Source organism: Mesoplodon bidens (assembly GCF_964165515.1).
Source record: "Mesoplodon bidens genome assembly, chromosome: 1".
NCBI lineage: Eukaryota > Metazoa > Chordata > Mammalia > Artiodactyla > Ziphiidae > Mesoplodon > Mesoplodon bidens.
The window spans coordinates 39066176-39090233 of NC_138176.1; the positions used below are offsets into that span (position 1 = coordinate 39066176).

General features: G+C 39.2%; 1 protein-coding gene across 1 annotated transcript; it reads right to left on the reverse strand.

The window, feature by feature from the left end:
* Nucleotides 1-7335: 7335 nt before the first annotated feature.
* On the reverse strand, nt 7336-20715 carry LOC308618043 (gastric triacylglycerol lipase-like; the record flags this gene model as incomplete). Its single annotated transcript, XM_081235420.1, is given in 11 exon segments — nt 7336-7762; nt 10566-10637; nt 11267-11338; nt 12326-12472; nt 14251-14387; nt 18333-18442; nt 19552-19631; nt 19635-19750; nt 20286-20403; nt 20615-20646; nt 20649-20715. Coding segments are annotated over 11 exon segments (1188 nt in total). The 3' UTR covers nt 7336-7525.
* Nucleotides 20716-24058: the final 3343 nt, after the last annotated feature.

The window sequence follows — 24058 nt, forward strand, 5'->3', positions numbered from 1 at the left end:
CAAAAAAAAAAAAATTGTTTTTCTCCTGTTTATACGTCTTATGTCAGTTTGATTATTAGACCAGTCAAAGAACATAGAAGAGTAGAGGAAAGTTTTTTATCTCCAGCAGTTCTGTGCTTCAATCAGTGCATCTTGTAGTTATAGACTGGAATGTCATTATATCAACTTTAGGCATGAAATTACCATTAAGATTATTAAGATAATATCACAAGCAAAAATTTTCTCTTTTATTTCAACTGTTTCTTTGTTTCATATCTGGATAAACTGAGGTTGATAATGAAACTGAGCAGGACCCCGTGGGGCTCCTGGGCATGGAAGCCTTTCTGTACACCATTTCTTGTTTGTTGGAAATAGGCTTTAGCCTCCATGACCTTCCCTGAGTTCCAAAGGGCAAGTTCAAACAGTTGTGAATCAGGGAAGGGAGGGGATGCAGAGACAAGGGAGAGGCAGTCAAGAAACAATAGTGCAGCCTTGGGACAGGATCCTGGTCCTGCCTCAAGGGATACATATAACAATATCTTCGAGCTCTTCTGCAGAACTAAACCCCTGAACAAATGGAAGATGTTACCTACGTGAAGCATTCTTCATTCCAAAGAGAAGGTCACAGTTTGATAACCTTGAGAATCACAGAAGCTCATCAGGAGACCACCTGAGTCCAGATTAAAGGATGCAGGCCCTGCACGCACTCTGATCCTTATCAGCAACCCCGCCCTTGAACCATTGCTATAAAACTCCTCACCAGATCCTCCCCCCACATTGGGACACACAGTTTTGAGGGCACAAGCCCACTCTGTCCCCCTTTTGTAACCAAGCAGGACCCTATGGGGCCTTCCCGGGACAGGCCTTCCCCTGTATCCTCTGTTAGCTCCTCTCTGAAGTACCTAGATAATAGTATTTGATGCACAATTCCTGAGTTGTTTTGCAGATGTGAACCGCCCCCCCAAAAAAAATGTAAGATGTTAACTACTTGAGGACCATGAGCACATAGCCCCAGGCCTCCTGGAGCCTAAGGATTGATAATGTTAACCCCTGTGACACCACCCTGTTATCTCACCATCAGCCAATCAGAGAATTGTGTCCAAGCTGATCCCATACTCTGCAACCCCCTTCCCTCACCTAAAAGTGCTTTGCCAAACCCCTTCGGGGAGTTTGGGGCTTTTAGGGCATGAACCACCCATTTCCTTGCATGGCCTTGCAATAAACCTTTCTCTGCTCCAAGTTGCTACGTTTCAGTTTGTTTGGCCTCACTGTACATTGAGCACACAAACTTGCGTTACCACTTTGCCTGGCAAAGCAATAAAGTTATTCTTTCTACTTCACCCAAAACTCTGTCTCAGAGATTCAATTTGGCACCGGTGCACAGAAGCCGAGTTTTCAACATCAATAACAGCTAAGGTTCGTCTGAAATAGAAGTATAAAAGCCACAAAGCTGAACCACATTATAAGATATGAGAAGTGTCTCTAATAAGAAATATGTTACTTACCAGAGTCGATGATATAAAGATTACAATAGGTATAAGTATTTAGAAATGTGAGTTTTGGATTATGAAGCCTAGCCAAAGGAAAGCAAATCAACAACAGCATAACACAAGGTGTCTTCTTAATAGATTTAGAACAGTGATTCTCAAAGTAAGTATTTCTGACCAGAAGCATCAGTGTCACCTGGGAAATTGTTAGAAATGCAGATTTTTAGACTCACCCCAGACCTACTGAATCAGGAACACTGGGGTTTAGTCCTAGCAATTTGTGTTTGTAAAAGCCTTTCAGGTGATTCTGATGTACACTAAACGCTGATGTTGAGAGACTATTCTCCAGAGTATTTCTGTACGTCTCAGATAAGTTTTTTTTTTTTTTGCGGTATGCGGGCCTCTCACTGCTGTGACCTCTCCCGTTGCGGAGCACAGGCCCCGAATGTGCAGGCTCAGCGGCCATGGCTCACAGGCCTAGCTTCTCTGCGGCATGTGGGATCCTCCCAGACCGGGGCACGAACCAGTGTCCCCTGCATCGGCAGGCGGACTCTCAACCACTGCGCCACCAGGGAAGCCCTCAGATCAGTTTTTTTCCAGACTATCTTTTCAAGGATGTTTGTAAAGCAAACAGCCTGGAAAGACAGAAGTACTGTCTCTTTCCAGGGTAGAGGGCAGGTTTGTTCTTGACCAGTATGATAAAGAAAATGTCTCTCTCTGGGGCAGAGACTGGACAGGTTTGCTAACAGCTGCCTTTATGAGACTGGGGGCTTCCTAAGCATGGGGATCCTCACTGTGACATAGATGCACTATGTGTCCAGTGTTCATCTAGGCCTGCTTTCACATTATCCCTATGGATCTTGAAGCTCAAGGGGAATGTGAAGGTCATAAAGTCTGTGTGTTATGAGTAATAGAGTCTTTTATTTTTGAAATGGGGGTTTCCTGTCTTCTGCCAGCATCCATGAAATTGTGGCAGGTTACCTTGCCAGCTTGCAAGACTAGTCACATCTGTGACAGATCAGAGCTACTGGACCAGGACACTCAAAACACATTGGAATTCTTTCACTTTAGTCAGTTCTCTGCTCATGTGTCACTTCTCAAAGAGACCTTTCCTGGTCATTTTATTTAACGTAGTGCCTTGTGTGCTTCCTACTCACCTATCTGCTATATTTTTATTATCAGTGGTTATATTACCCAATAACATAATATACATACATACATTTATCTGTTTATATTTTAGTATCAACCTTCACCACTAAAATATAAGTTCTATGAGGGCAAAAGATTTGTCTTTTGTTCTGCATCCAGAACAGTGTCTAGCTTGATAAACATTTATTAAATGAATATCAATATAATGTATTCTATACAACTTAAGCTTACTAAATGGATATAAATATTTTCCACAAGTAGGGCAGATATACTAGACCAAGAAGTTTTTAAAAAATATTGAACCCTGGGGCTTCCCTGGTGGCGCAGTGGTTGAGAGTCCACCTGCCGATGCAGGGGACATGGGTTCGTGCCCTGGTCTGGGAAGATCCCACATGCCACGGAGCTGCTGGGCCCGTGAGCCATGGCCTCTGAGCCTGCATGTCCAGAGCCTGTGCTCCGCAATTGGAGAGGCCACAACAGTGAGAGGCCCGCATACCAGTAAAAAAAAAAAAAAAAAAAAAAAATTGAACCCAATTGATTAATTTTGCCCTGTTTTGATAATAAGTTCAGCCATATTTTGTATCATTGCTTGGATAGGCATTTAGCAGAAGGCATATAAAATAACTCTAGGATATCATTTCCAAATCTTCTCTCCTCTTTTTTTGGTTTGAACTTGCTCTAGAGCCAAACCATTTGCAGATCTTCTAATCTTTTAATTTCCTTTGGTGTTTTGAGCTGTTTTAAATTCAATCAGCCTTTAGAATTCTGAAGAATAGTAAATGTATGCTATGAGACGTTTCAAAGTGAAAGTGTGAAACATAGAATCCTAAACTCATTAAAATGAAAAATCCGAAGCTCTCAGAAAGGGTATATTAATGCTTCAATGATTAAAATTGTTTGGCAGTATATTTATTCAAGGAAAAATAATTCTTTTTCTGACTGTGTGCCTAGGTGACTGTGTACTCACATTCTCAGCAAATCATGTATGTTTGTGCATAAATATGTGCATAATTTTGTATGTATAATATTATACATGATGTATTATGTATATATTTATACACATAAAATATATAATATGCATTTGTAAAAATATGTATGTATACTTGTAAATATTTTTACACTCACAATGAACATATATTCTTCAGTGTTCTATAACCTAATCTAACATCTTTATGATGAAGACATAAGGATTCACCAGCAGAGTCACCTGACTCCCAGGTATCATAAATCTCCACCTAGTAGGTACTGGCCTTGCTATAGTGACATAAATTGAACAATAAAATAGTAAGCTAAGTAATCTGGTGCTACTGAGTGTGCTGACATACATGGATTGTGTTCTCTCCAGTAAGGAGCAGTAGATTGTTGGGACTTGTAGAGAGACCTTGAATTAAGGATATTTAAAAAAGCATAAGTGTTTCACTGAAACCTCAAGCTCACAGATACGGCAAGTTAAGGAGCCCTGGTTTGGAGAGCCAACTGGATGATACGATAGATGAGATGAAAACTTCGGAAGAATGAGTAGGTAAACCACATGAATATGAGAAGAAGAAAGTATTTTTCAAATGCTTTTTCAGTCTCAGAAATAAAACTTGAAATAATTATATGAGGGTTAACATTCAGAGAAATATAATTCATTAAGCTCCAAAATGTATAGTAAGATAAAATCTTTAGATGGAAGCCAACTGGTCCCGCAGATTGGGTCTAACTTGGTTCCATAATTATGTGTAAACTTTGGCTTTCTGTGTTTTTTTAATATGACTTCAGTACTTAAAGATAGTCGGGTTTGAGGAATTGCTTTATACCAACCAAAATCACAAGAAGGGCTCAATGAACCAGAATATCAATGTTTTATGTGTGCAGAGAAATTACCTGCTGTTCAGTAGATCATACACTTAATATTGACTGTTCTGTGAACTTCTCACTTAGTAGGTTAGTCCAGCTTGAAGCTAAGATTGTCTGGTATGTAAGAACAACAAAATTAACTTAATAGATAGTGCCTTGGAGCTGTAAAAGTAATAATGGTTCATATTGGTTGAGTGCTATCATGAATCATACACTAATTATATTAAACTCTCTGGCACAGAGTAGCCATGCAATACATGGTCATTCAAAATGAATATGGAAATCCTCACAACAACCCTTTGAGGTTGAAGTATAGATCCATACTTACTGTAGAACTTACTATGACATCTCCTTGTTATGATGCCTTGACTTGCTTTACAGTTTTTTCAGCTATAATTTAATATCCTTGATGAGGTTTTGGATTCACTGCTATTATGAGCAACCCATCTGAAAACTACTTAGGGTGGGGTTATTTAAGCAGATATTTCATCTCATCTATATATACATATATATTTTTTGCGGTACGCGGGCCTCGCACTGCTGTGGCCTCTCCCGTTGCAGAGCACAGGCTCCGGACGCCATGGCTCAAGGGCCCAGCCACTCTGCGGCACGTGGGATCCTCCCAGACCGGGGCACAAACCCGCGCGGCCTGCATCAGCAGGCGGACTCTCAACCACTGCGCCACCAGGGAAGCCTCATCTCATCTATATTTTAATTTGCTTTCCTAAGTGCTATTTTCAAAAGGAAATTCTAGAGTGACATCCTCCTTGTATGCCTTAAACATTTTTCCCTGTTTGGCTAAGATTATATATGGCTTTTGCAATCTGATCTCTTTGATTAGGTTTACAACAATGACCAACTGAGACACAACAAAGCAGATGAGGATGAGGTTTGCATCTGAAAGCACAAATCCCTTCCTGTACCTTCTTTTTTTCTTTTGTTTTTTTGAAGTTTATTTTATTTATTTATTTTATACAGCAGGTTCTTATTAGTTATCCATTTTATACATATTAGTGTGTATGTGTTAATACCTTCTAATATTTTCCATTCTTTACTTTTCTTCTCACCTCTATTCCTTCTTTCTCATTCTAACATCTATCTAGCTACTTCTACTTTCTTTCACACCAGCAGAGAAAGCTCACATTCAACCGGCATTTTTCTCATACCAGATATCTGTGTAGAGCCTAGGAACTCAGATATCCAGTATTACTCCGAATAATTCTTTAGAAAAACCTCAGCACCACCTCACCCCATTGCCTCCTTCAGATAACTCTAGAAATACTTAATTTGAAAGTACAACAGGGCTATGTACATCAGCTTTGTGCAGCAGAAAGAGAAGAGTACTTGGGCTAGAATGTGTGGATTTTAACAATGCCAGTTGTACGTCCTTTATTAAGGTGCTCAACCTTTATGAACTTTAATATCCTCACTTGGAAAATGATGGGGTTAAACTAGGTAATGCTTAGACATCTTTTTTTTTTTTTTTTTTTTTGCAGTACGCGGGCCTCTCACTGTTGTGGCCTCTCCCATTGCGGAGCACAGGCTCCGGATGAGCAGGCTCAGTGGCCACGGCTCACAGGCCCAGCCGCTCCGCGGCATGTGGGATCCTCACGGACCAGGGCACGAACCCATGTCCCCTGCATCAGCAGGCGGACGCTCAACCACTGCGCCACCAGGGAAGCCCCTAGACATCTTTTAATTTTAGAATATCTTGACTTTTAAAAATGTGAATTGTATTTTATCTAGTAGGCTTGAGATTACAACACAGTTCTCTGTTCAGATATTTTGGTCTTCCTATGAGTTATGCACAGAGCATGGATACGTACTTGTAAACCCAAAATAAATTAAGAATTTTGGAGGGGAATGTGAGCAACAATATGATGGTGCAAGTTAAGAGGTATATATGAGGCACAGCTTGGGGGGGGGGGTGCGTACTCAAGGCATCTGGTAAGTAGAAGCCAGGGATGATGCTAAATATCCTACAATGTCCAGGACAATAAAAAAATTATCTGTCCAAAAATGTCAATAATGTTGAGGTTAAGAAATCCTTTACCTCCCACCTTCTTGAACTGGGGGTTGCCTGTTGCTTCCTAAGCTACCCTTGTTCTTTTCTCCCTAGAAAAGGAAAGTGAGCTGACCTCAATTCAATTTACAGTCTAATTTGCCTTTTCATGGAGTTTAACAAGCAAAAGAGCAAGTGATATCCCCATAGCACAGATGGAGAGACTGAGCTTTAGCAACAATAGACAATAGAAAGAAAACAATTTACTCAATCTCAAGTGTGCATACTTGAGTATCAATACTCAACCCCAAGACTGTCTTTTGGCAACACCCATGATTCATGGCTCATTATCTACCTGGAGTTTAGAAGATAAACTGAATGGGAGGATTGGAAGAGAAGTTTCACCTCCCCAAGACTGTGTTCTCTCAAGAGTTTCTAGATAAATTTTCAAGTGAAAAAAATCTAATTAAAAAAATTCTTTTCGGGCTTCCCTGGTGGTGCAGTGGTTGGGATTCCGCCTGCCAATGCAGGGGACACGGGTTCGTGCCCCAGTCCAGGAGGATCCCACATGCTGCGGAGCGGCTGGGTCCGTGAGCCATGGCCGCTGAGCCTGTGCGTCCGGAGCCTGTGCTCCGCAACAGGAGAGGCCACAACAGTGAGAGGCCCATGTACCACAAAAAAAAAAAAAAAAAATTCTTTTCAATTAAAAATGACCAATGAAAAGTTTGTTGATGCTAATATATTTTGAAAGTCAGAAAGAAACATTGCATTTAAAACAGTACAGAAGGGCTTCCCTGGCGGTGCAGTGGTTGAGAGTCTGCCTGCCGATGCAGGGGACATGGGTTCATGCCCTGGTCCAGGAAGATCCCACGTGCCATGGAGCGGCTGGGCCCGTGAGCCATGGCTGCTGAGCCTGCGCGTCCAGAGCCTGTGTGCTGCAACGGGAGAGGCCACAACAGTGAGAGGCCCGCGTACTGCAAAAAAAAAAAAAAAAAGTACAGAAAGCTATGTGGAAGAGAAGAAATTATTTTGGGAAAAGTAAATGAATAATTCTTTAAATCCAGCACTACTTTTTATCTTCTGCCATCATAGAAACGATTTCATTGTAAACTTCTCGAGGTGCATCCATTGCCCAGATAAAGTCCAAGTGATTGTAAATAGGAATTTCCTTGTGGTAAATGAGATTAGACAGTTTTGGAAGCAAAAGGTCAACATCCTGAGGGTTATCCAACAGGTCATTGTCACCACTCCATACTGCAATTGGTACATCCATGGCTGTCAAATTGTAGTTGGGAGGTGTGGCCTAAAACATAAGAGGAAAAGAATCAGAGTTTTAAGAATCAGAGTTTTTATAAGTAACTGCACTTGAAACTCAATACTTACTCAGTGGGTAGATTAGATATCATTAACTAACCTATTTTTTAAAAAATTGAGATATAATTGATATATAGCATTATACTAGTTGCAGGTGCACTACAATGATTCCATACATGTATACATTGTGAAATGATGACCACAATAAATCTAGTTAACATCTACCAGCACATGTAGTTTTTTTATATATATATATTTGTAATGAGAGCTTTTAAGATATACTCTCTTGGCAACTTTCAAATATACAGTACAGTATTATTATCTATAGTCACCATGCTGTACATTACATCTCCAGATCGTACTTATTTTATAACTGGAAGTTCATATTTTTTGACCACCTTTACCCATTTTACCCATGCCTCTGGCAGCCACCAATCTGTTTTCTGTATCTATGAGGTTTTTAAATTTTTTTGTTTTTTAGATTCCACATGTAAGTGAGATCATACAATATTTATCTGTCTGTGTCTAACTTATTTCATTTAGCATAATATCCTCAAGGTCCATCCATGTTATCACAAATGGCATGACCCAGTTTCATAAGTAAATCTTAACAATTATCGCTCAGAGTTACCTTTATCCACAGAGGAACGTGGATGCAATGTTTTAAATCAGTGCTTCTCAAATTCTAAAGGCCCTGTGAATCACTAGGGGATCTTAATAAAATGAAGAATCTGATCCAGTATATCTGGAGGAAGAGCCTAGATTCTGCATTCCCAGACGATGCTGAGGTTGCTGGTCCTGGACCATGCTTTGAATAGGCAGGCTTTAGATAATAATTCTTACAAAGTAAAAACTTAGATTTCGACTCAAGCTGAAGGAAGTGAATCTGACTGAATTTTAACTGTGATAGATAGTTTCTACACAAATAGTTACTCAAAATGTCCTGAGTCATTTATTTTGCTTTGTATGGTCTCCCAGTATAGTCATTCCATAGGTAATCATTTCATTTAAGGAGCTGTATTTGTTAAGTACTTGCCTGATTTTACTAAATATACGTTCAAATTCTGAGAAAATCTATCAGTAGCCCCATTTCCTATTTTTACAAAATCTCCATTCACACATAGATTTTAAAGAGATTCATAAAGCAGGCCAAGGGGACAAGAGAATCACCGCTAACTTTCCCACAGTTCACAGAGAATTAGGTTAGTTTTTTAAAGATGATATTCTCAAGAATTCTAATCCAATATATGAATATTTTCTTTATATTTATGTAATAGCCAATTCACCAAAGAAAAATATTTTATTATATGCAATTTTTCATAGTATTTTAATACTTTACTATATTCCTTTATATGTTGAAGAAAAGGGAAAATTGTGGAGAATAACCATAAGAATAAACCTACTTTTCTTTACTCATATTCCACTATTCAAAGTGTTTTCCAGAACCTAGCTTCTGGCTCTTAAATTAGTGTCACTTCCTCAGTCAGTTGAAACCATCCTGAGTTTGGCTTGGTTGAAGGGAGAATGGAATTGGGAGTGGGTGTTTCATGCCCCACTTGGCCCTTCAAGACGGAGTCTCTGATTACTGTTATTAGAGCCCAGTAGAAAGATAGAGTCTGTGTCTGGGGGGTTTGAGCTTGTGATGGTTGGGGGGAAAAGTCTTTACAACAAATGTTTGATCTGATTGTGTTCAGAAGACCTCTTTAAAGACATCAGAGATATAAAAACAAGGAGGCTGGGCCATCTTTTTCACACAAAAGGCATTGTGTTGAAAAGATATAAATCCCTTGTAGATACTGAGTCATTGAAGCAGATGAAAATTAATAGCGTTGTTACTTGGTTGGAAAAATTGGACGTGGGGTGAAGTAGAAGGGGAAAGAGTTACCAGAAAAACACAGAGTAATTCTCTCATTCAAAATTAGCCTGTGACAATCTGAGAGTTTATCCTGAGCTGACATTACCCATTAATTACTGTCAATAACTCCCTGAGTCTGGGGGAGAGATGAAAAGTTATTGTCTCAACTCATATTAACCTCAGGTACGATGGACTCCAAAGCCTGGCTTCTTTGTACTACAAGTAGGAGGAATGCGCAATATATCTACCTGCATACAAGGCTCTTGTCTGCTGAAAAATATTTCCAGCCTTGAACTGCAAGCATACCATCCTTCTTTTATGTCTGGGAATATGGTGAGAAAACTTCTCTGGCCATCAACAAAGGATAGGAAATTGTTTAAGAAGACCAGAGATTCTAGCTCTATCCCATGAACAGTTAGAGTTATTGGTTTAGGGAATTCCCTGGCGGTCCTGTGGTTAGGACTCTGCACTGTCACTGCCAAGAGCCTGGGTTTGATCCCTGGTCGGGGAACTAAGATCTGGTAAGCCTCGCAGAGCAGCCAAAAAAAAAAAAAAAAGGAGTTATTGGTTTATTATAACAGTTAGTTGCACTTTGGAAAGGAGAAGACAGCATGCGGGGGTCTGGGATACAGGGCAGATCTGTCTAATGCAGCGAGGGGTGTTAAGGTCGAGAAGGTTCTCACTGCAGTGGTGTGGTACTTTGAGGGCAGCGTGAATGAGCACAGACACTGGAGCGTGAAGAATTAGAGACCAGTGTGATGTTCCACATGACAAAAAGACTCAAAGGATTGAGTCATCTACTTTATAATTTCCTTAACGCTAGGTCTAGGCAACAACACTCCTTTGGAAAATACCTGCAAAGTTATCGTAATTTCATCTTTAACTTTTTATATCTTTGTCTTTCAAAATGCAAATAACCTCAACTTAAGATGCTTACCTGGTTATAATGCAGTAGGTTCTGAGTTGGGGTTCCCCAGTCAAAACCTTGGAATTTCCCAGACTTAACAGCCTAATGTAGAGAAATTAAAGACACAAGGGAATTAAAAAGTCACTTGGCTATGTAAATAATAAAATGCCAACTTTTCCAAGTAGTTTGCTTTTTTTTTTTTTTTTCGGTAGGCGGGCCTCTCACTACTGTGGCCTCTCCCGTTGCGGAGCACAGGCTCCGGACGCGCAGGCTCAGCGGCCATGGCTCACGGGGCCCAGCCGCTCCGTGGCATGTGGGATCTTCCCGGACCAGGGCATGAACCCATGTCCCCTGCATCGGCAGGCAGACTCTCAACCACTGCGCCACCAGGGAAGCCCCCAAGTAGTTTACTTTTAATTTAAATATTATTTAAATTTTTTTCTCATTCCAAAAATAGACTATTAATCCTCCACAACAATTTATTCAAGTTTAAATGCAGTTTTGCTTGAAATAATTTCAAGTCATAATCATCATTTATTTCTTGTTACCCAAAGCACCTGTTTTTTGTAGGATTTTCATTCACATGGATTGATAGATATTTTCATCTGGTAGTCACATGTCAGAAAAATTCCCTTTTAGAAGCATTTGACAGAATATTTTAAGACTGTGCTTTAGGTAAATTGTTAATGGTTTAGGCCCACAAAAAAAGTTTTAGCAGCTTGAAATGATACCTGACTCCAGTGGAGGGCGTTTTGAACTGAAGTTCCTGCTGGATTATGTGCTAGATACACATCTAAGCGACTCTAGAAAGCAAACACACAAGCACACACATGTGCACTTAGATGTATGTTCAGTTTCTCACAAACATCTAAGACAACTTTTTCTGATCCAGATCAAGTTTTATGGGCAGCATTACTGGCAGGAGATGAGCAAAAAAGTTGTATGTCACTTTATGGCTTGCAAACTGTGATTATATGGGCTTATCTCGAGGGTATATAACTAAACTAAACAATTTTGAGGGAGAATAGTTGTCAGTGTATAATACTATTAGTAGCAAAACATGATATACTATGAGCAAAACATGATATACTATGAGCATCGTTTTCTACTATGTTCTATATACTTTATATATGTTAGCTCATTTAATCTTCACAACAACTCATTTCATGGATAGGGAAATCAAGATGGAGGAGTTCAAGTGCGCTGCAAAGATAGGATTTGAATTTAGGCTTTTACCCTGAATCCATATTCTTAACTACTTCCTGATATTGCGTTTTGTCATATGTGCTTTTAAACATCCACTTGGTGCAAAGCAAATGAAATAAAATGTAAAGAGTGTGGACAAGATCTTACATAAATGCTCTGAAATAAGTGTTAGAAAGTTTATGGAGATGACTATCAGCATTAAAAATATTTAAAGTAATATTCAATATCTAGACATATTTTTCCTACAGAGGAACCTGACAACTTGGTTCAATGCCTCCGCTCACAGAATTTAAATGTCACACCAATTATTCAGGTGATCAGAAGTGAGTAGGGAGTTTTTTGTTTTGTTTTGTTTTTCCTACAAGCTGTTTACTTCAGGGCACAGTGAGGTGATGGAAGAAAAGTGGAGGCAATAAAACTGGGAGCAATGACTTGTGATTTCTCTTGGGCTTATCTGCATATCATGGACAGAATTCTGAAGTGACTCCTGGTTCTAATAGAGTACCATTCCTAAGTGATGATGAGACAAGTAATCACGAGGGTTGCTCAAAATATTCAGAATAGAAATTTCAATGCATACAAACCATGTTCAAGTTTTTATTATCAAATCCAGTCATGGCAAACAAGGCGTTCCTACAAAGGACATCCAGTATCTCACGGGAGCAAACTTCAGCACCAAGGAATTTTTCAAAAAAAATTTGTGGGTAGAACATTTTGTTACCAAATAGAATCTGAAAAATAAAAGCATCATTAAAGATTTGCAAATAACAAGCTGCAGAAAAGACATTGATTTGTCTTGTTTACTGGTACAAATGGGAATAGACATTATATTTTCATACTTCTATATGTTGTCTTAAGAGGTTTAAATACTCTCTCTCATTGAATTCCCACAATAAAGTTATGGAATGGACAGGGCAGGTATGAGTATTGAGTATTAATTGCTGCATTGAGAACTGCACTGGCTGCTGAGAAGTATAAGACAGAGTTACAGTCTAGTTGGGGTCACAGGAGTAAGGGAATAAACTCATAAAACAACATGGTAGAATATCATAATTAAGTGCCAAGATGTGTGATTTCAGCAATAAATAATAAAAAAAAATCAGGAGGGGAAGTGGTGACTTCTAAGCCATATTTTCAGCAAAACCTTTAAGAAGACAAAGAGGCTTTGTAGTTTAAAAATTGAAAGGACATCCCCTAATTGTTCTTAAAATAAGTAGACACTTTGTTATCCCCATTTTATTTAATTTATTGAAGTATAGTTGACTTACAATATTATATTAGTTTCAGGTGTACAACATAGAAACTCCATATTTTCAAAATTATACCCCATACAAAGTTATTATAAAGTATTAACTCTATTCCTTGTGCTATACTTTATATCCATGTGACTTACTTATTTTTTAACTGGTAGTTTGTACCCTGTTATCCCCATTTTACATGTGAGAATATAAGGCTAATGAATAGTCAGGATCTTGGTCTAGCGAGAACTGGATTACAGCTAGAATCTTGATCTAAGCCTCGAGCCTCTGACCTAAGGTCTAATGCTTTTTTAAAAACCTCTCTCTACATTGCCTGTCAGAAAATCTGAATATGAGTAAGAAACAAACAAATTCTGAATCAATGCAACCTGTAAACATATTCAGGGTCATCACACAATTTTACATTTTGAGTAAAAGCTTTACAAATGTAGTTGGTCTGTAGGTAAAATCTCTTAGGTTTTAGGCATGCGTGTTAATTGAGTGAAAAAAAAAAAGAATAGCACTCAACCACAGAAGAAAATGGCATCACTAAGTTTTGTAGCCTGAGATAAACTGTTCTCCTAAAGGAGACTGTGTATGTGTGTGTATGTGTTGGTTTCGGTGGGTGGGAGAAGTCAGTGATTAAACGCTGGAAAAAGGAAAGATTATTAATTCCCTACCATGGATGCCTCCATAATATTTACAGTTTATTGAAATCTCTGCTACTGCCCTATGAAATCCCCATTTAAAGAGGAAGGAACTCTTAGGAAAAGGCTTGGAAAGCCAAGGGTGTATGATAAGGGGTCTCCAAGTCCTTGCCTCACTTCACCATTGCTATCTTCCCCCTCTCTCTCCTTTTCCCTTCCCTTCCTTTTCTTTCCTATCCTTCTTCTTCCCACTTTTCTTGGACCAGGTGGTTTAGGCTTCTCATTTGATTCTTTTGCTTTTATATCCCTTTCTCTGGTCTTGGGGGGGAATCACAGCCTTGAAGACCTGTGTGGGTGCTTGGTAAAGAAACATCCATGGAAGGAGCAAAAACTCTCCGAGGCATTGCTAATCCACACAAAGTAATCAAGAATAAAGAAATCGGTGGGGATCTCATAAACTATAATGGGGATTCGACCATGGTCAGTGCTATTCAAGAAATAATATAAACATGTTAATTTCCACCCTTGAATATAAACATGATTGTCCACCAGGTGTTTGTTCTCTTTCCGTCACTTTGAAATCCACAAACAATATCTTAGACCCAGTTAAAGGGAATCACATACCTTGAAGAGGAAGGGAGGAATGAGTGAAAGTTTGTTCAACAGGCTTTTGGTATACTTCACCGTGGCAACTGGGGCTAATGCATAGAAGGCTTTGATTTTTTGAGCCAGCGTGGGATTTGTAGAAAAGGCGATAAAACCTGAAAAAGAACAACAAAAGGTGAAAGGTGTGTGTGTGTGTGTGTGTGTGTGTGCTTTACAATGTGAGATTACTTTGGACTTACTAAGGGTGCCATCTGGGACAACCTGAAATCGACAGAATGATCAGATTTTAGTATATTTGTTTTATTTTCATAGATTCTCTCTGGGAATATGAGGGTAGAACTTTTTGAAAGTTATAATAAACTGTTTTATCTGATTTTAGAAAATAGGCTAACTTTAGAATAATCATGTGGTAACAAAAATGTTATATTACAACAGGTTTTGTTCAGTTTAAAATGATCTAATCTCATAACAGAGATAATTAACATTTAATATGAGTAGGGTATATAAGTGGAAAGGTTAAAGCACAAATTTGAAATGTGTCCAAACAGAGTTTGAAACCTGGTTCTGTGATTTATTAGCTTTGTGACATTGGAAAAGTCACCTAAACTCTAAGAGCCTTAGTTTCCACGTCTAAAAATGCATGTAATAATGAATGCTTCCTTGGGTTGTTTAGGAAGTACTTGAGGTGAATCATGTAAAGTAAAGTAAAGTGACTAGGAACTAGTCACATAGTAAATGCTTGACAAATGAGAAGCCGAGATAATTCCAACATCTATATACGATAAACATTCTCAGCCCATCTGCTTTTAATTGTTTTCATGAACGGTAGCATATAAATAGACTGGGTTCTAATCAAAGAATTATCAACTTAAATTCTTTACAGTTGAATTACATAGGACAATCTCTCCCTACTGTTAATAATGACATATTGATGAGACTCAATAATGCCCTGAAACAAAATTTTTCCGAATTATACAACGGCCTCAGTTACATAATATCCAGCCTGGTCCCAATGGAGGAAGAATGGTCTTTCCAAGACCACTCTGTTTATTAAGGGATTCTTTATCTGGTTGCCTAACTCTGCAGATATCAGCCAACAGATCACCCAGAGTAAGCAAGAACCACACACAAGGAGCCTGAGTGGGTGTCCATGGGTCCATACAGGGTCAGGACAGGTGACTTCTCAGAATAAACTTAATCCCACTTTAGACACAATTTTATCAAGGATACTTATCTAACTTTCAAGTGCACAGCAGATTGATTGGAAGATGTAAATTAGAAGGCAGAAAATATTTCCCAAAATTTATGAGTATGGTGACATAATGACAAACTCTCCAATGGTGAAAAAGAAGAATGAAAAGAAGTTCAAATGAAAGAAAGTGCAAAATTTAAATACTCAAGAGACTGGTAGGTTTGAGTTATTTTGTGTCAGGACAAGCAGTTCTATTGATATCAATAACTCCTAAGGAAATTGTTGCATTTCAGCTAAATGCAATCATTTTATAGCCCTATATCACTGAAAAAAAGTTAAGCTATATTCAACATGTTCTATTTAAAAAAGCATGGGCATTGGTCGTAAGTTGAGGTAGACTTCCATTCAAAAGGGTTAAATTTAAATTTTGATAGTTTTGGAAACTAAAGGAGTAAATTTTAGGAATTTAGAACATTTCTCACTTTTTAACAAAGAATTTGAATTCATGGTTAACCATGTGTTTTGTTGCTGTTCTTCATTGCCCTGATTTCTCTTCGAGTCCAAGGCATTTATTCAGCTGAAGCTGCAGGGAGACTTTTGATCTTGCATTTGCTCAAGAGAACCCAAGGTCCCTTCCTGGGTCATCCTGCATTGAATGACTGGTCAACAAGTGGGTAAAGGACCAGCCAGCTAGTCCCACTGATGAAGACTCTGAAGAGCCATCTCATACAGAGCTGGCTGAGGACTTTTGCGGACTGCATCACTGCCCAACTTCTCCCTCTGCCTAGTCCTGCTTTTTGCCCTTTCCTCTAAAAGTGCTTTTATTAAAAAAAAAAAAATAGCAGACATCCTCATCTCCTTGGGCCCATAACATATTACACAATGACAGAAACACTGGGAAGCTCTTCCTCACTGACACTTTTTTCTGTCTAAAATTCTACCAGTGGGATCCATGCTTTAGGATGAACAAGCAGTGGGAAGAGAACTTCCACAGGCTTCTACCAATTATTTCATTGGCTTTCCTGAATATGTCCATATATGGGCATTCAGATTGCTTAGAATTGTAGTAGGAAGTAATGTCATTGGCTGACAGTGAGGATCAGCATAAAAAATATGGCATTATTTCTGCCATATAATCCCCTATTTTCCCTTATGCTTTCATCCTTTCTCTTCCCTTTACAGTTTCTCTCATGGTCTCTTAAATTTCCTTGATTATACTTTTGCCCCAACCATTCCACCAGAGTTGCTGTTAGAAAGGTCCCCTTATAGCTTCTAGGTTGCTAGAACCAATGGTCAGTCCTCAGACTTCATTTCACATGATTGATCAAAGCCTCTTCCACAGTTGACTGCAGTATTTTCCTAATAACACTTTCTCTACTTGTCTTCCGGAACACTAGACATTCCTGGCTTCCCTTACACCACAGTCACCATTATTTTCCAGTTTATTCACTTGATTCGTCCTCATCTTCCAAATCAACTGTGGCCCAGGCCTTAGTGCTTGGACCCCTCCTCTTTTCTGTCTGAGCTCAATTCTTTGGTTATTGCATCCTGTCTCATGTACTGATGATTCACATTTTGTATTTTCAGCCCAATCTTCCCTCCTAAACTCCAGATTTGTATCTACAGTTGACTGCTTGACGTTCCACTTGGATCTCCAATAGCACTTAACACTTGGGTCCAGAACTGAGCCCCTGCTCTCCCCACGACCTCAGCTGTTCTTGCTGTCTCCCTCATTTTCGCTAATGGCATCTCCATCATCCCAGTGCTCTGGCCATAAATCATGGTGTCATCCTTGATTCCTCTGTCTCTTACACTCCATATCCATTACATAAGCAAATTCTGCTGGTTCCCCCTCAATATCTATATCTATATCTATATCTATATCTATATCTATATCTATATCTATATATACGTCTAGAACCTAACCAGGTATCTTTACCACCCCCTCTTCTAGGTCACTATGATCTCTCCCCTGGGTTACAGGAAGAGTTCAGTGACTGCTTTCTCTGCTCCAGCGCTGTTTTCCTTCAACAACATGTCAGATCATGTAACTCCTCTACTCAAACTTTTCTATGGTTTCCTTTTCACTCAGAGAGAAAGCAAAAATCCCTACAACAGCCTCAAAAGCCCTGAATAGTTGGCCCTCCTCACCGTTCCCACCCAACTCATCTTTGTCTCTCTCAATCTGATTCATCCACACAATGAACAGCCCCATTGCTGTTCCTTGAATGTGCTGCATGTGCTGTAGTGTCAGATCTTTTGTGCTATCCGTTCCCTCTTCCTGGAATATCAGTCCTCCAGGTATGAGCTTGGCTCACTGACTTCCTTCACGTTTACTTAGAAAGTATTTGGTGGTGTTCCTGGTATGAAATTGCTGTGTACCCCTCTGATGCTACCTAATCTGACCCCGTGATTTATTTTTCTCTTCATAGTATTATCATTATCTAGCATAGTGTGTATTTTACTTTTTAATTTTTATTATTTTCTCTACCTTCTCCTGCTAGAGTATAAGTAGTAGGAAGACAGAGATTTTAAACTATTAATTTTTGCTGTATTCTTAGGATACATTATAGGTGCTCCATAAATATGGTTGAATGAATGGAATAAACTGAGACCAGAACCTGTGTGGTACAAAGTTTCAGAGCATTGGCTTGGGCATCAGATTTCCTGACCTGCTATCTGAGCTACCCTATTTGTAATAACTGTGTTACCTTACACGAACTATTTATTTACCTGCTCTTTAGTTTCACTATATATACAGTAGGAATAATAATGGTCTTATATCATTGGGTTGCTGTAGACATTATATAATGAATGGAAAGCAATTAGCATGATGACCAGCATGTCTGCATAACAACTGGAAAGGGGTCTATATGAACTAAACTACCTGCTAACTGCTGTTACCTACCAATGGTGGTGCCCTGGGAATGGCCAACATAGTGTAGCTTCTCCTGTCCAGTTTTACTTAAAATGAAGTTGATTGTGGATGGAAGGTCATATTTAGCCATTTCATCAAAGCTGCAAGAAAAAAAGACAAAATAAAATTGAATATATTTCCTTGCTATACTTTCTATAAATCAAACCTATTTAAGGTAAGGTTTCCTTTGAAAAATAGAAAACTAGATTCTCTAAGCATTGTTGCTTATAGACTGTTAGTGAGTGTCAGGGGTTCTTTGGGGTGGCTTCTCATAAACAGCTGACATCTTTTCTGAAGCACAGCATTACAGCTACAATTTAATCCAAACACAATAGTAGCTGTAGCTGGGGAATACATCTACCCTTGAACCTGAATGTCAGATTTAATAATCATTTGTATGTTGTGTTCCACTGCCATGTAATATGAACAGATGCTCTATTTTATTGTTTACAAATCAGCAAGAATAACCCTTTGAAAATGAGAACAGGCTATGCCACTCCTCTGTTGAAAACTTTCCAGAAGCTTCTCATTACACTTAGAATGAGCTCCAAGGCCTTCACCAAGACCTATGCAGCCTGGCCTGATCTGGCCCTTGTCAGCATCTGTAGTCTCTTCTCCTCTCACTCTCCCTCTTCCTTGCTACACTTGGGACACACGAGCTTCTTTCACTTCCTGGAAATTCTAAGAGCACCTTTGCACCTCATCGTCATCAGACAAATTCTCTTCTCCACTTCCATTAGTAATTTCTAGGAATAAGGCACAAGAGGGCCAGCGAGAGGAAATCTTTGATAATCTCCCCATGGTGTCAGAATTTCATTGTCTTCCCCACCCCCACTTGAATACTGATGATGACAGGTGCTGTTCATGAACCCCAACTGGGTTTAACCTTCTAGTAATCCTTGTGGATGTTCCTTCAGAATCTGCTGGGGGCAGCAAATTTCCTTGCTTCAGTCATTTTGCTCATTCCTTGTGGAAAAGCATATTCAGGGAATCCCGTAACAATGGTTACTGGGATCACAGACAGTTTGGAGGAAAGGCTACCCTTGCTTGGAATGAGGTGTAAGGAAGAATCCAAAAATGGATTAGAATGAAGATGACTTCCTTCTCCTCCTATTTGGAGTGTAATTTGTTAAAATGAGGCTGGACTGGAAGCAGTGAATACCCATGCTTTTTAACTCAATATTTATTTTCAATCGTCCCTTTTCTTTACCGGAAAGCCCAGAATTCAGCTGAGTCTGGTGAATAGTATAAATTTGTCCTGGCCCAGGTATTTCCTCTGCTGTTTCCCAGTCACACATCATATCCAGCATCCTCCAGGAGGAAGCCCAGGCTGTTGCTGGGTAGGTTGGAAATCCAATTTGTGGCCGATGCTAGGAAACCATGCTGCAGAAGCACAACAGGTCTCTGATCTACAGAAGAAAATTGTTAAAACCTTTATAAACTCACTCCTTATTCTCAGATAAACATGAAGATAGAAACAGGCTTTTATATGACTAGAATTTAAAAAAGTTTGCTTGGTGAGGTGAATATTTCTGAATACGTTATCTTAATTGTGGTGACAGTTTCTCAGATGAAAAAACATGTCAAATTGTACACTTTAAATATGTGCAGTTGATTGTATGCCAATTAAACCTCAAAAAGCTCTTGAAAAAATTATATTCTAAGGAAATTCAGCATTATGTTAATTAAGTGGGTCTTATATTCAGGGGCTGTGAGTTTCCACCCAGCACGACAAACTAAAATCGTGGGCCAGTGTACTTCACATCAGAGAAACCAATGTAAATCTGGTATCACTCAGACCCTCAGCTTAATCTCAGAGACCAAGGTGGTTCAGGTTTTTTTTGAGTAACTTAATGTAGTGTTTTATGATTAGAATATTTTTGACTGGAATGTATTTGATTCAGGATTTGAGACACTCATTTTTTCCCCTCACACCAATCCTACCTAAATGATTAGCATCATTCTTCCCATGAGGAATCTGATAGAGCTGAAGGATGTAACCATCTGCAGTTATAACTTTATGCATTTCACTTCGGTAACCCCAGTAGGAAATCATCTGACTCTGAATGCAGAAAAGACAAAACATTTAGCTTCATGAGTATACTTGACCACTTTTGATTCTTAAAATAGAATTTCTTATTGGTTGGGGTAACATGTACTATGTAAAGAAATCTTTCAGACTTTATAATAAATCATAAAGAATTAATGAGAACAATAGTGTCAATATCTTTGGAAGTATTATTTTTTAAATATTAGTGATATGAATAACTTACAATATTCATATTGGCTTCAGGGTTCATCGCTTTTTTCCAAGGAAACAAAATGAATTTCCAGACATGTGGATGAAACACATTGTTACAAGTAGCCACCACATTTTCAACCTATTAGGGGAAAAAAGTTATTGCATGATGTTTGTGTTTAAGGAGAGCCTGAGAACAAGGACTCACCACAGAGAGATCAAGGCCGGCAGATGGCAGGAGAACCCGGGTCCGAGGATCCAGTGCTTGGTATATGAGATCCAACAGGGTCTTGTCTTCAGAGAACTCACCACATCGTGAGGGGAGAGACAGATGTGTAAAGAATCCTGCAGTGGAGTGCATCATGTGCTCAGATGAAGACCAAAGCCCAGAAAAGGGCATGTCCAGTCCAGGATCCCCTCATCAAGGCCTCATCAAGGAAGGACTTTGACTTCTCTCTGGAACCTGTGGATTCCCATGGGATCAAAACCACAGGAAGGACACTCTCAGGCCTGCCTGTCACAGGGAGAGGGCTGGGAGGCTGAGGCATGGGGCAGGCAGAGGGCAGGAGTCCAGCCCCACACTGTGCCCCATCATAATGGACTCAGCAGTGTAGTCCTGTCTGCTCACCTCCCCAGGATTGTCTGTCCTTCCAACCCATTTCTCAAACCAGGTTTCTAGCCTTAGTCATGAGTGTCTGCAAAATCTCTACCTGAGTTTCAAAATGTTGTACCTTCACTTTAATAATAATCTAAACAAATTGACAGGGGAATAAAAAAAATTTTTGTGTGTAGTAAATGTTACAATATAACATAAAGTCATGATATTGAGCTGCCTTGCTATTTGCTTCATAGATTTTCCATTTCTTACCTTATTTGTCCTATTGTTCTCCTTGTTTCTCATCACTTTGTCAATTAGTAGGTTTTTACAATACTTCTGCTATTCTGGTAATTTATTCAGCTTTGTACATGATTCTATTTTCCCAAAGGACCTTTTATTTATCAACCTACCCTTGTAGCCTTGATATCAGAGCTACCATTTACCATCTGTTATGGTTTGAGTTGGTTTCCCCCTGACAACCCGAAAAATAGATATGTTCAGGTCCTCAGCTCAATACCTCCGAATGTCACTGCATTTGGAAATAGGCTTATTAAAGACGTAATTTAAGTTAAGATGAGGAAATACAGGAGTAGGGTGAACACTTAATCCAATATGAGTGGTCTCCTTTTAAGGAGATGGCTATGTGAAGACAGAGACACACTGAGAGAATACCATGTGACAATAAAGGCAGAGATTGAATCTATTCAGCTGCGAGCCAAGGGGCAAGAGTCAGCTGGACAACCACCGGAAACCAGGAAGCAGCAATGAAGGATTCCTCTACATGCTCCGGAGGGAACATGGCCCTTCAGACACCTTGATTTCAGATTTATAGACTCTCCAAATGTAAGACAATAATTTTCTGTTACTTTAAGCCACCCAGTTGTGGTACTTTGTTCTGGCAGTCCTAGGAAACTGATACACCATCTTTCAGAAAAGGGAGAGAAAATTAATACCTGGAATGATTGTCTTTTTTGAAACTGTGAATAAAACAGGGAAGTCTGTCTGTTTTGTATGTAAGAACTTCCTTTAATTCCTGCAGAATGGCAGGCTAAATGTTACTCAGACAATGACAATACAGAGAAATTTTTATATTATTGCCTTAAAGTATCTGGATTCAGAGATGACCTATTAAATAACTCTTGTTCACTCGCTATACTACACATGATGCATACTACTTAATCAGTGACCATTGCTCTGTTTTGAACTTCTAGGTGTCCTGATTCCTCTCAATTACTACTGCAACGATCTCCATCAACTCTTCCCCTCTCCATAATGGATACTTTTCCTAAGGGATGCCTGCACTAGCATAATCCTGCTCCCACTCCGACCTTGGAAATGCTCCACTGTGTTCCATTTGCAACCTTGTAAGGTTTTCAAAGTTTCAGACTTTTATTTTCCCCTACCCTCTATTTGAAACCATCATATCCAAATGTGGCTGTAGTTTCCACAGCTGCAGTCTTCTGTTCTAAACTTGACATGTTTATTCGACAAGGAAAAGGTTAGCCTGAGGGATACATGAAGGAATGGCATGTTCTCTGCCTTCAAGAGACTTACAATGTAGTGATAGTTCAGCAGTACCAGCTCATTCTACTTGCTCTCTTACCTGTACTGTCCATGCATTTCTCATTCCCTTCTACTTCAGGTCTACTCAGGACCTATGTGCTTGCTCTTAAAATCCCATAGATAAACTGAAGCTTTAGATATAGTCAGACAGAAGGGTGACTAGGTACCAAGGCAGCTATACAGCATCCTGCTCAGTCCTTGGCTCCATAAACATTTGCTGCTCCATAAATGAAAATTAATTATACTATTAGTAGTACTCCTCAAACCTAATAAGTCTCTTTGTTAGCCTCATACTTTGTAACTAACAGCTAAAATTAAATTTAAATTGACTGACCCTACTATTCCTAAGAGCCGCCTATGGCCCATTATCTTTTATCAAAAATTAAAATAAAAATTATTTCTCATTCACTATATGAAACTCAGCAAGGCTTATTAGGATTATTTTTCTTTAAGAAACAAATTTGTATATGTTGTTTTGACCAAGGCTGTAAAAACCTCAATTCAAAGCTCTCAGGTTTTGACGGTAGAAGAAGACTAGGAGAGAAGGCAGAAAGGAAGGTAAGAGGTAGGGGTGAGAGGGGGAGAGTGAAGGAGAATGATATTTATATAGGATGCTAGGATTGGTGACTGTGAGGGACCTAATCTGGTCAAGTCTGCCAAACTGGCCTTGTTTCATAACTATAAACACCATAAACATTCCTTGAATGTTATTTGAATTACTAAAATAAATGAATTTTTCCAAAATACCTCACATACATTGTTAATAAATACTGAATATGTTAATAAATACAGAATATGTTTTCAAATTCCTTGCCACTTCCCATAGAGATCGTGAATAGAGTCCCATTCTACCCATATTGGTTTGAGAAACAGTCAGGTTTGATTTCAAGTTAGAAACTGAATAGTGAGGAGGTAGAGCCCATTGGTAATACAGCCTGTTCCTGTCATACATTCAGAGCATTGCTTGTTCTTTCTTTTTTTCAAATGTCCTGAAATCAATCCCCAAAGGAGAAAAAGAGAGAAGAAACTTCTTAGAAAATTTTTTTTTTTTTTTTTTTTTTTGCGGTAGGCGGGCCTCTCACTGTTGTGGCCTCTCCCCTTGCGGAGCACAGGCTCCGGACGCGCAGGCTCAGCAGCCATGGCTCACGGGCCTAGCCGCTCTGCGGCATGTGGGATCTTCCGAGACCGGGGCACGAACCCGTGTTCCCTGCATCGGCAGGCGGACTCTCAACCACTGTGCCACCAGGGAAGCCCTAGAAAAAAAATTTTTATATACATATAATCAAGGTTAAAAAATTCAATGGAAAATTATATTTT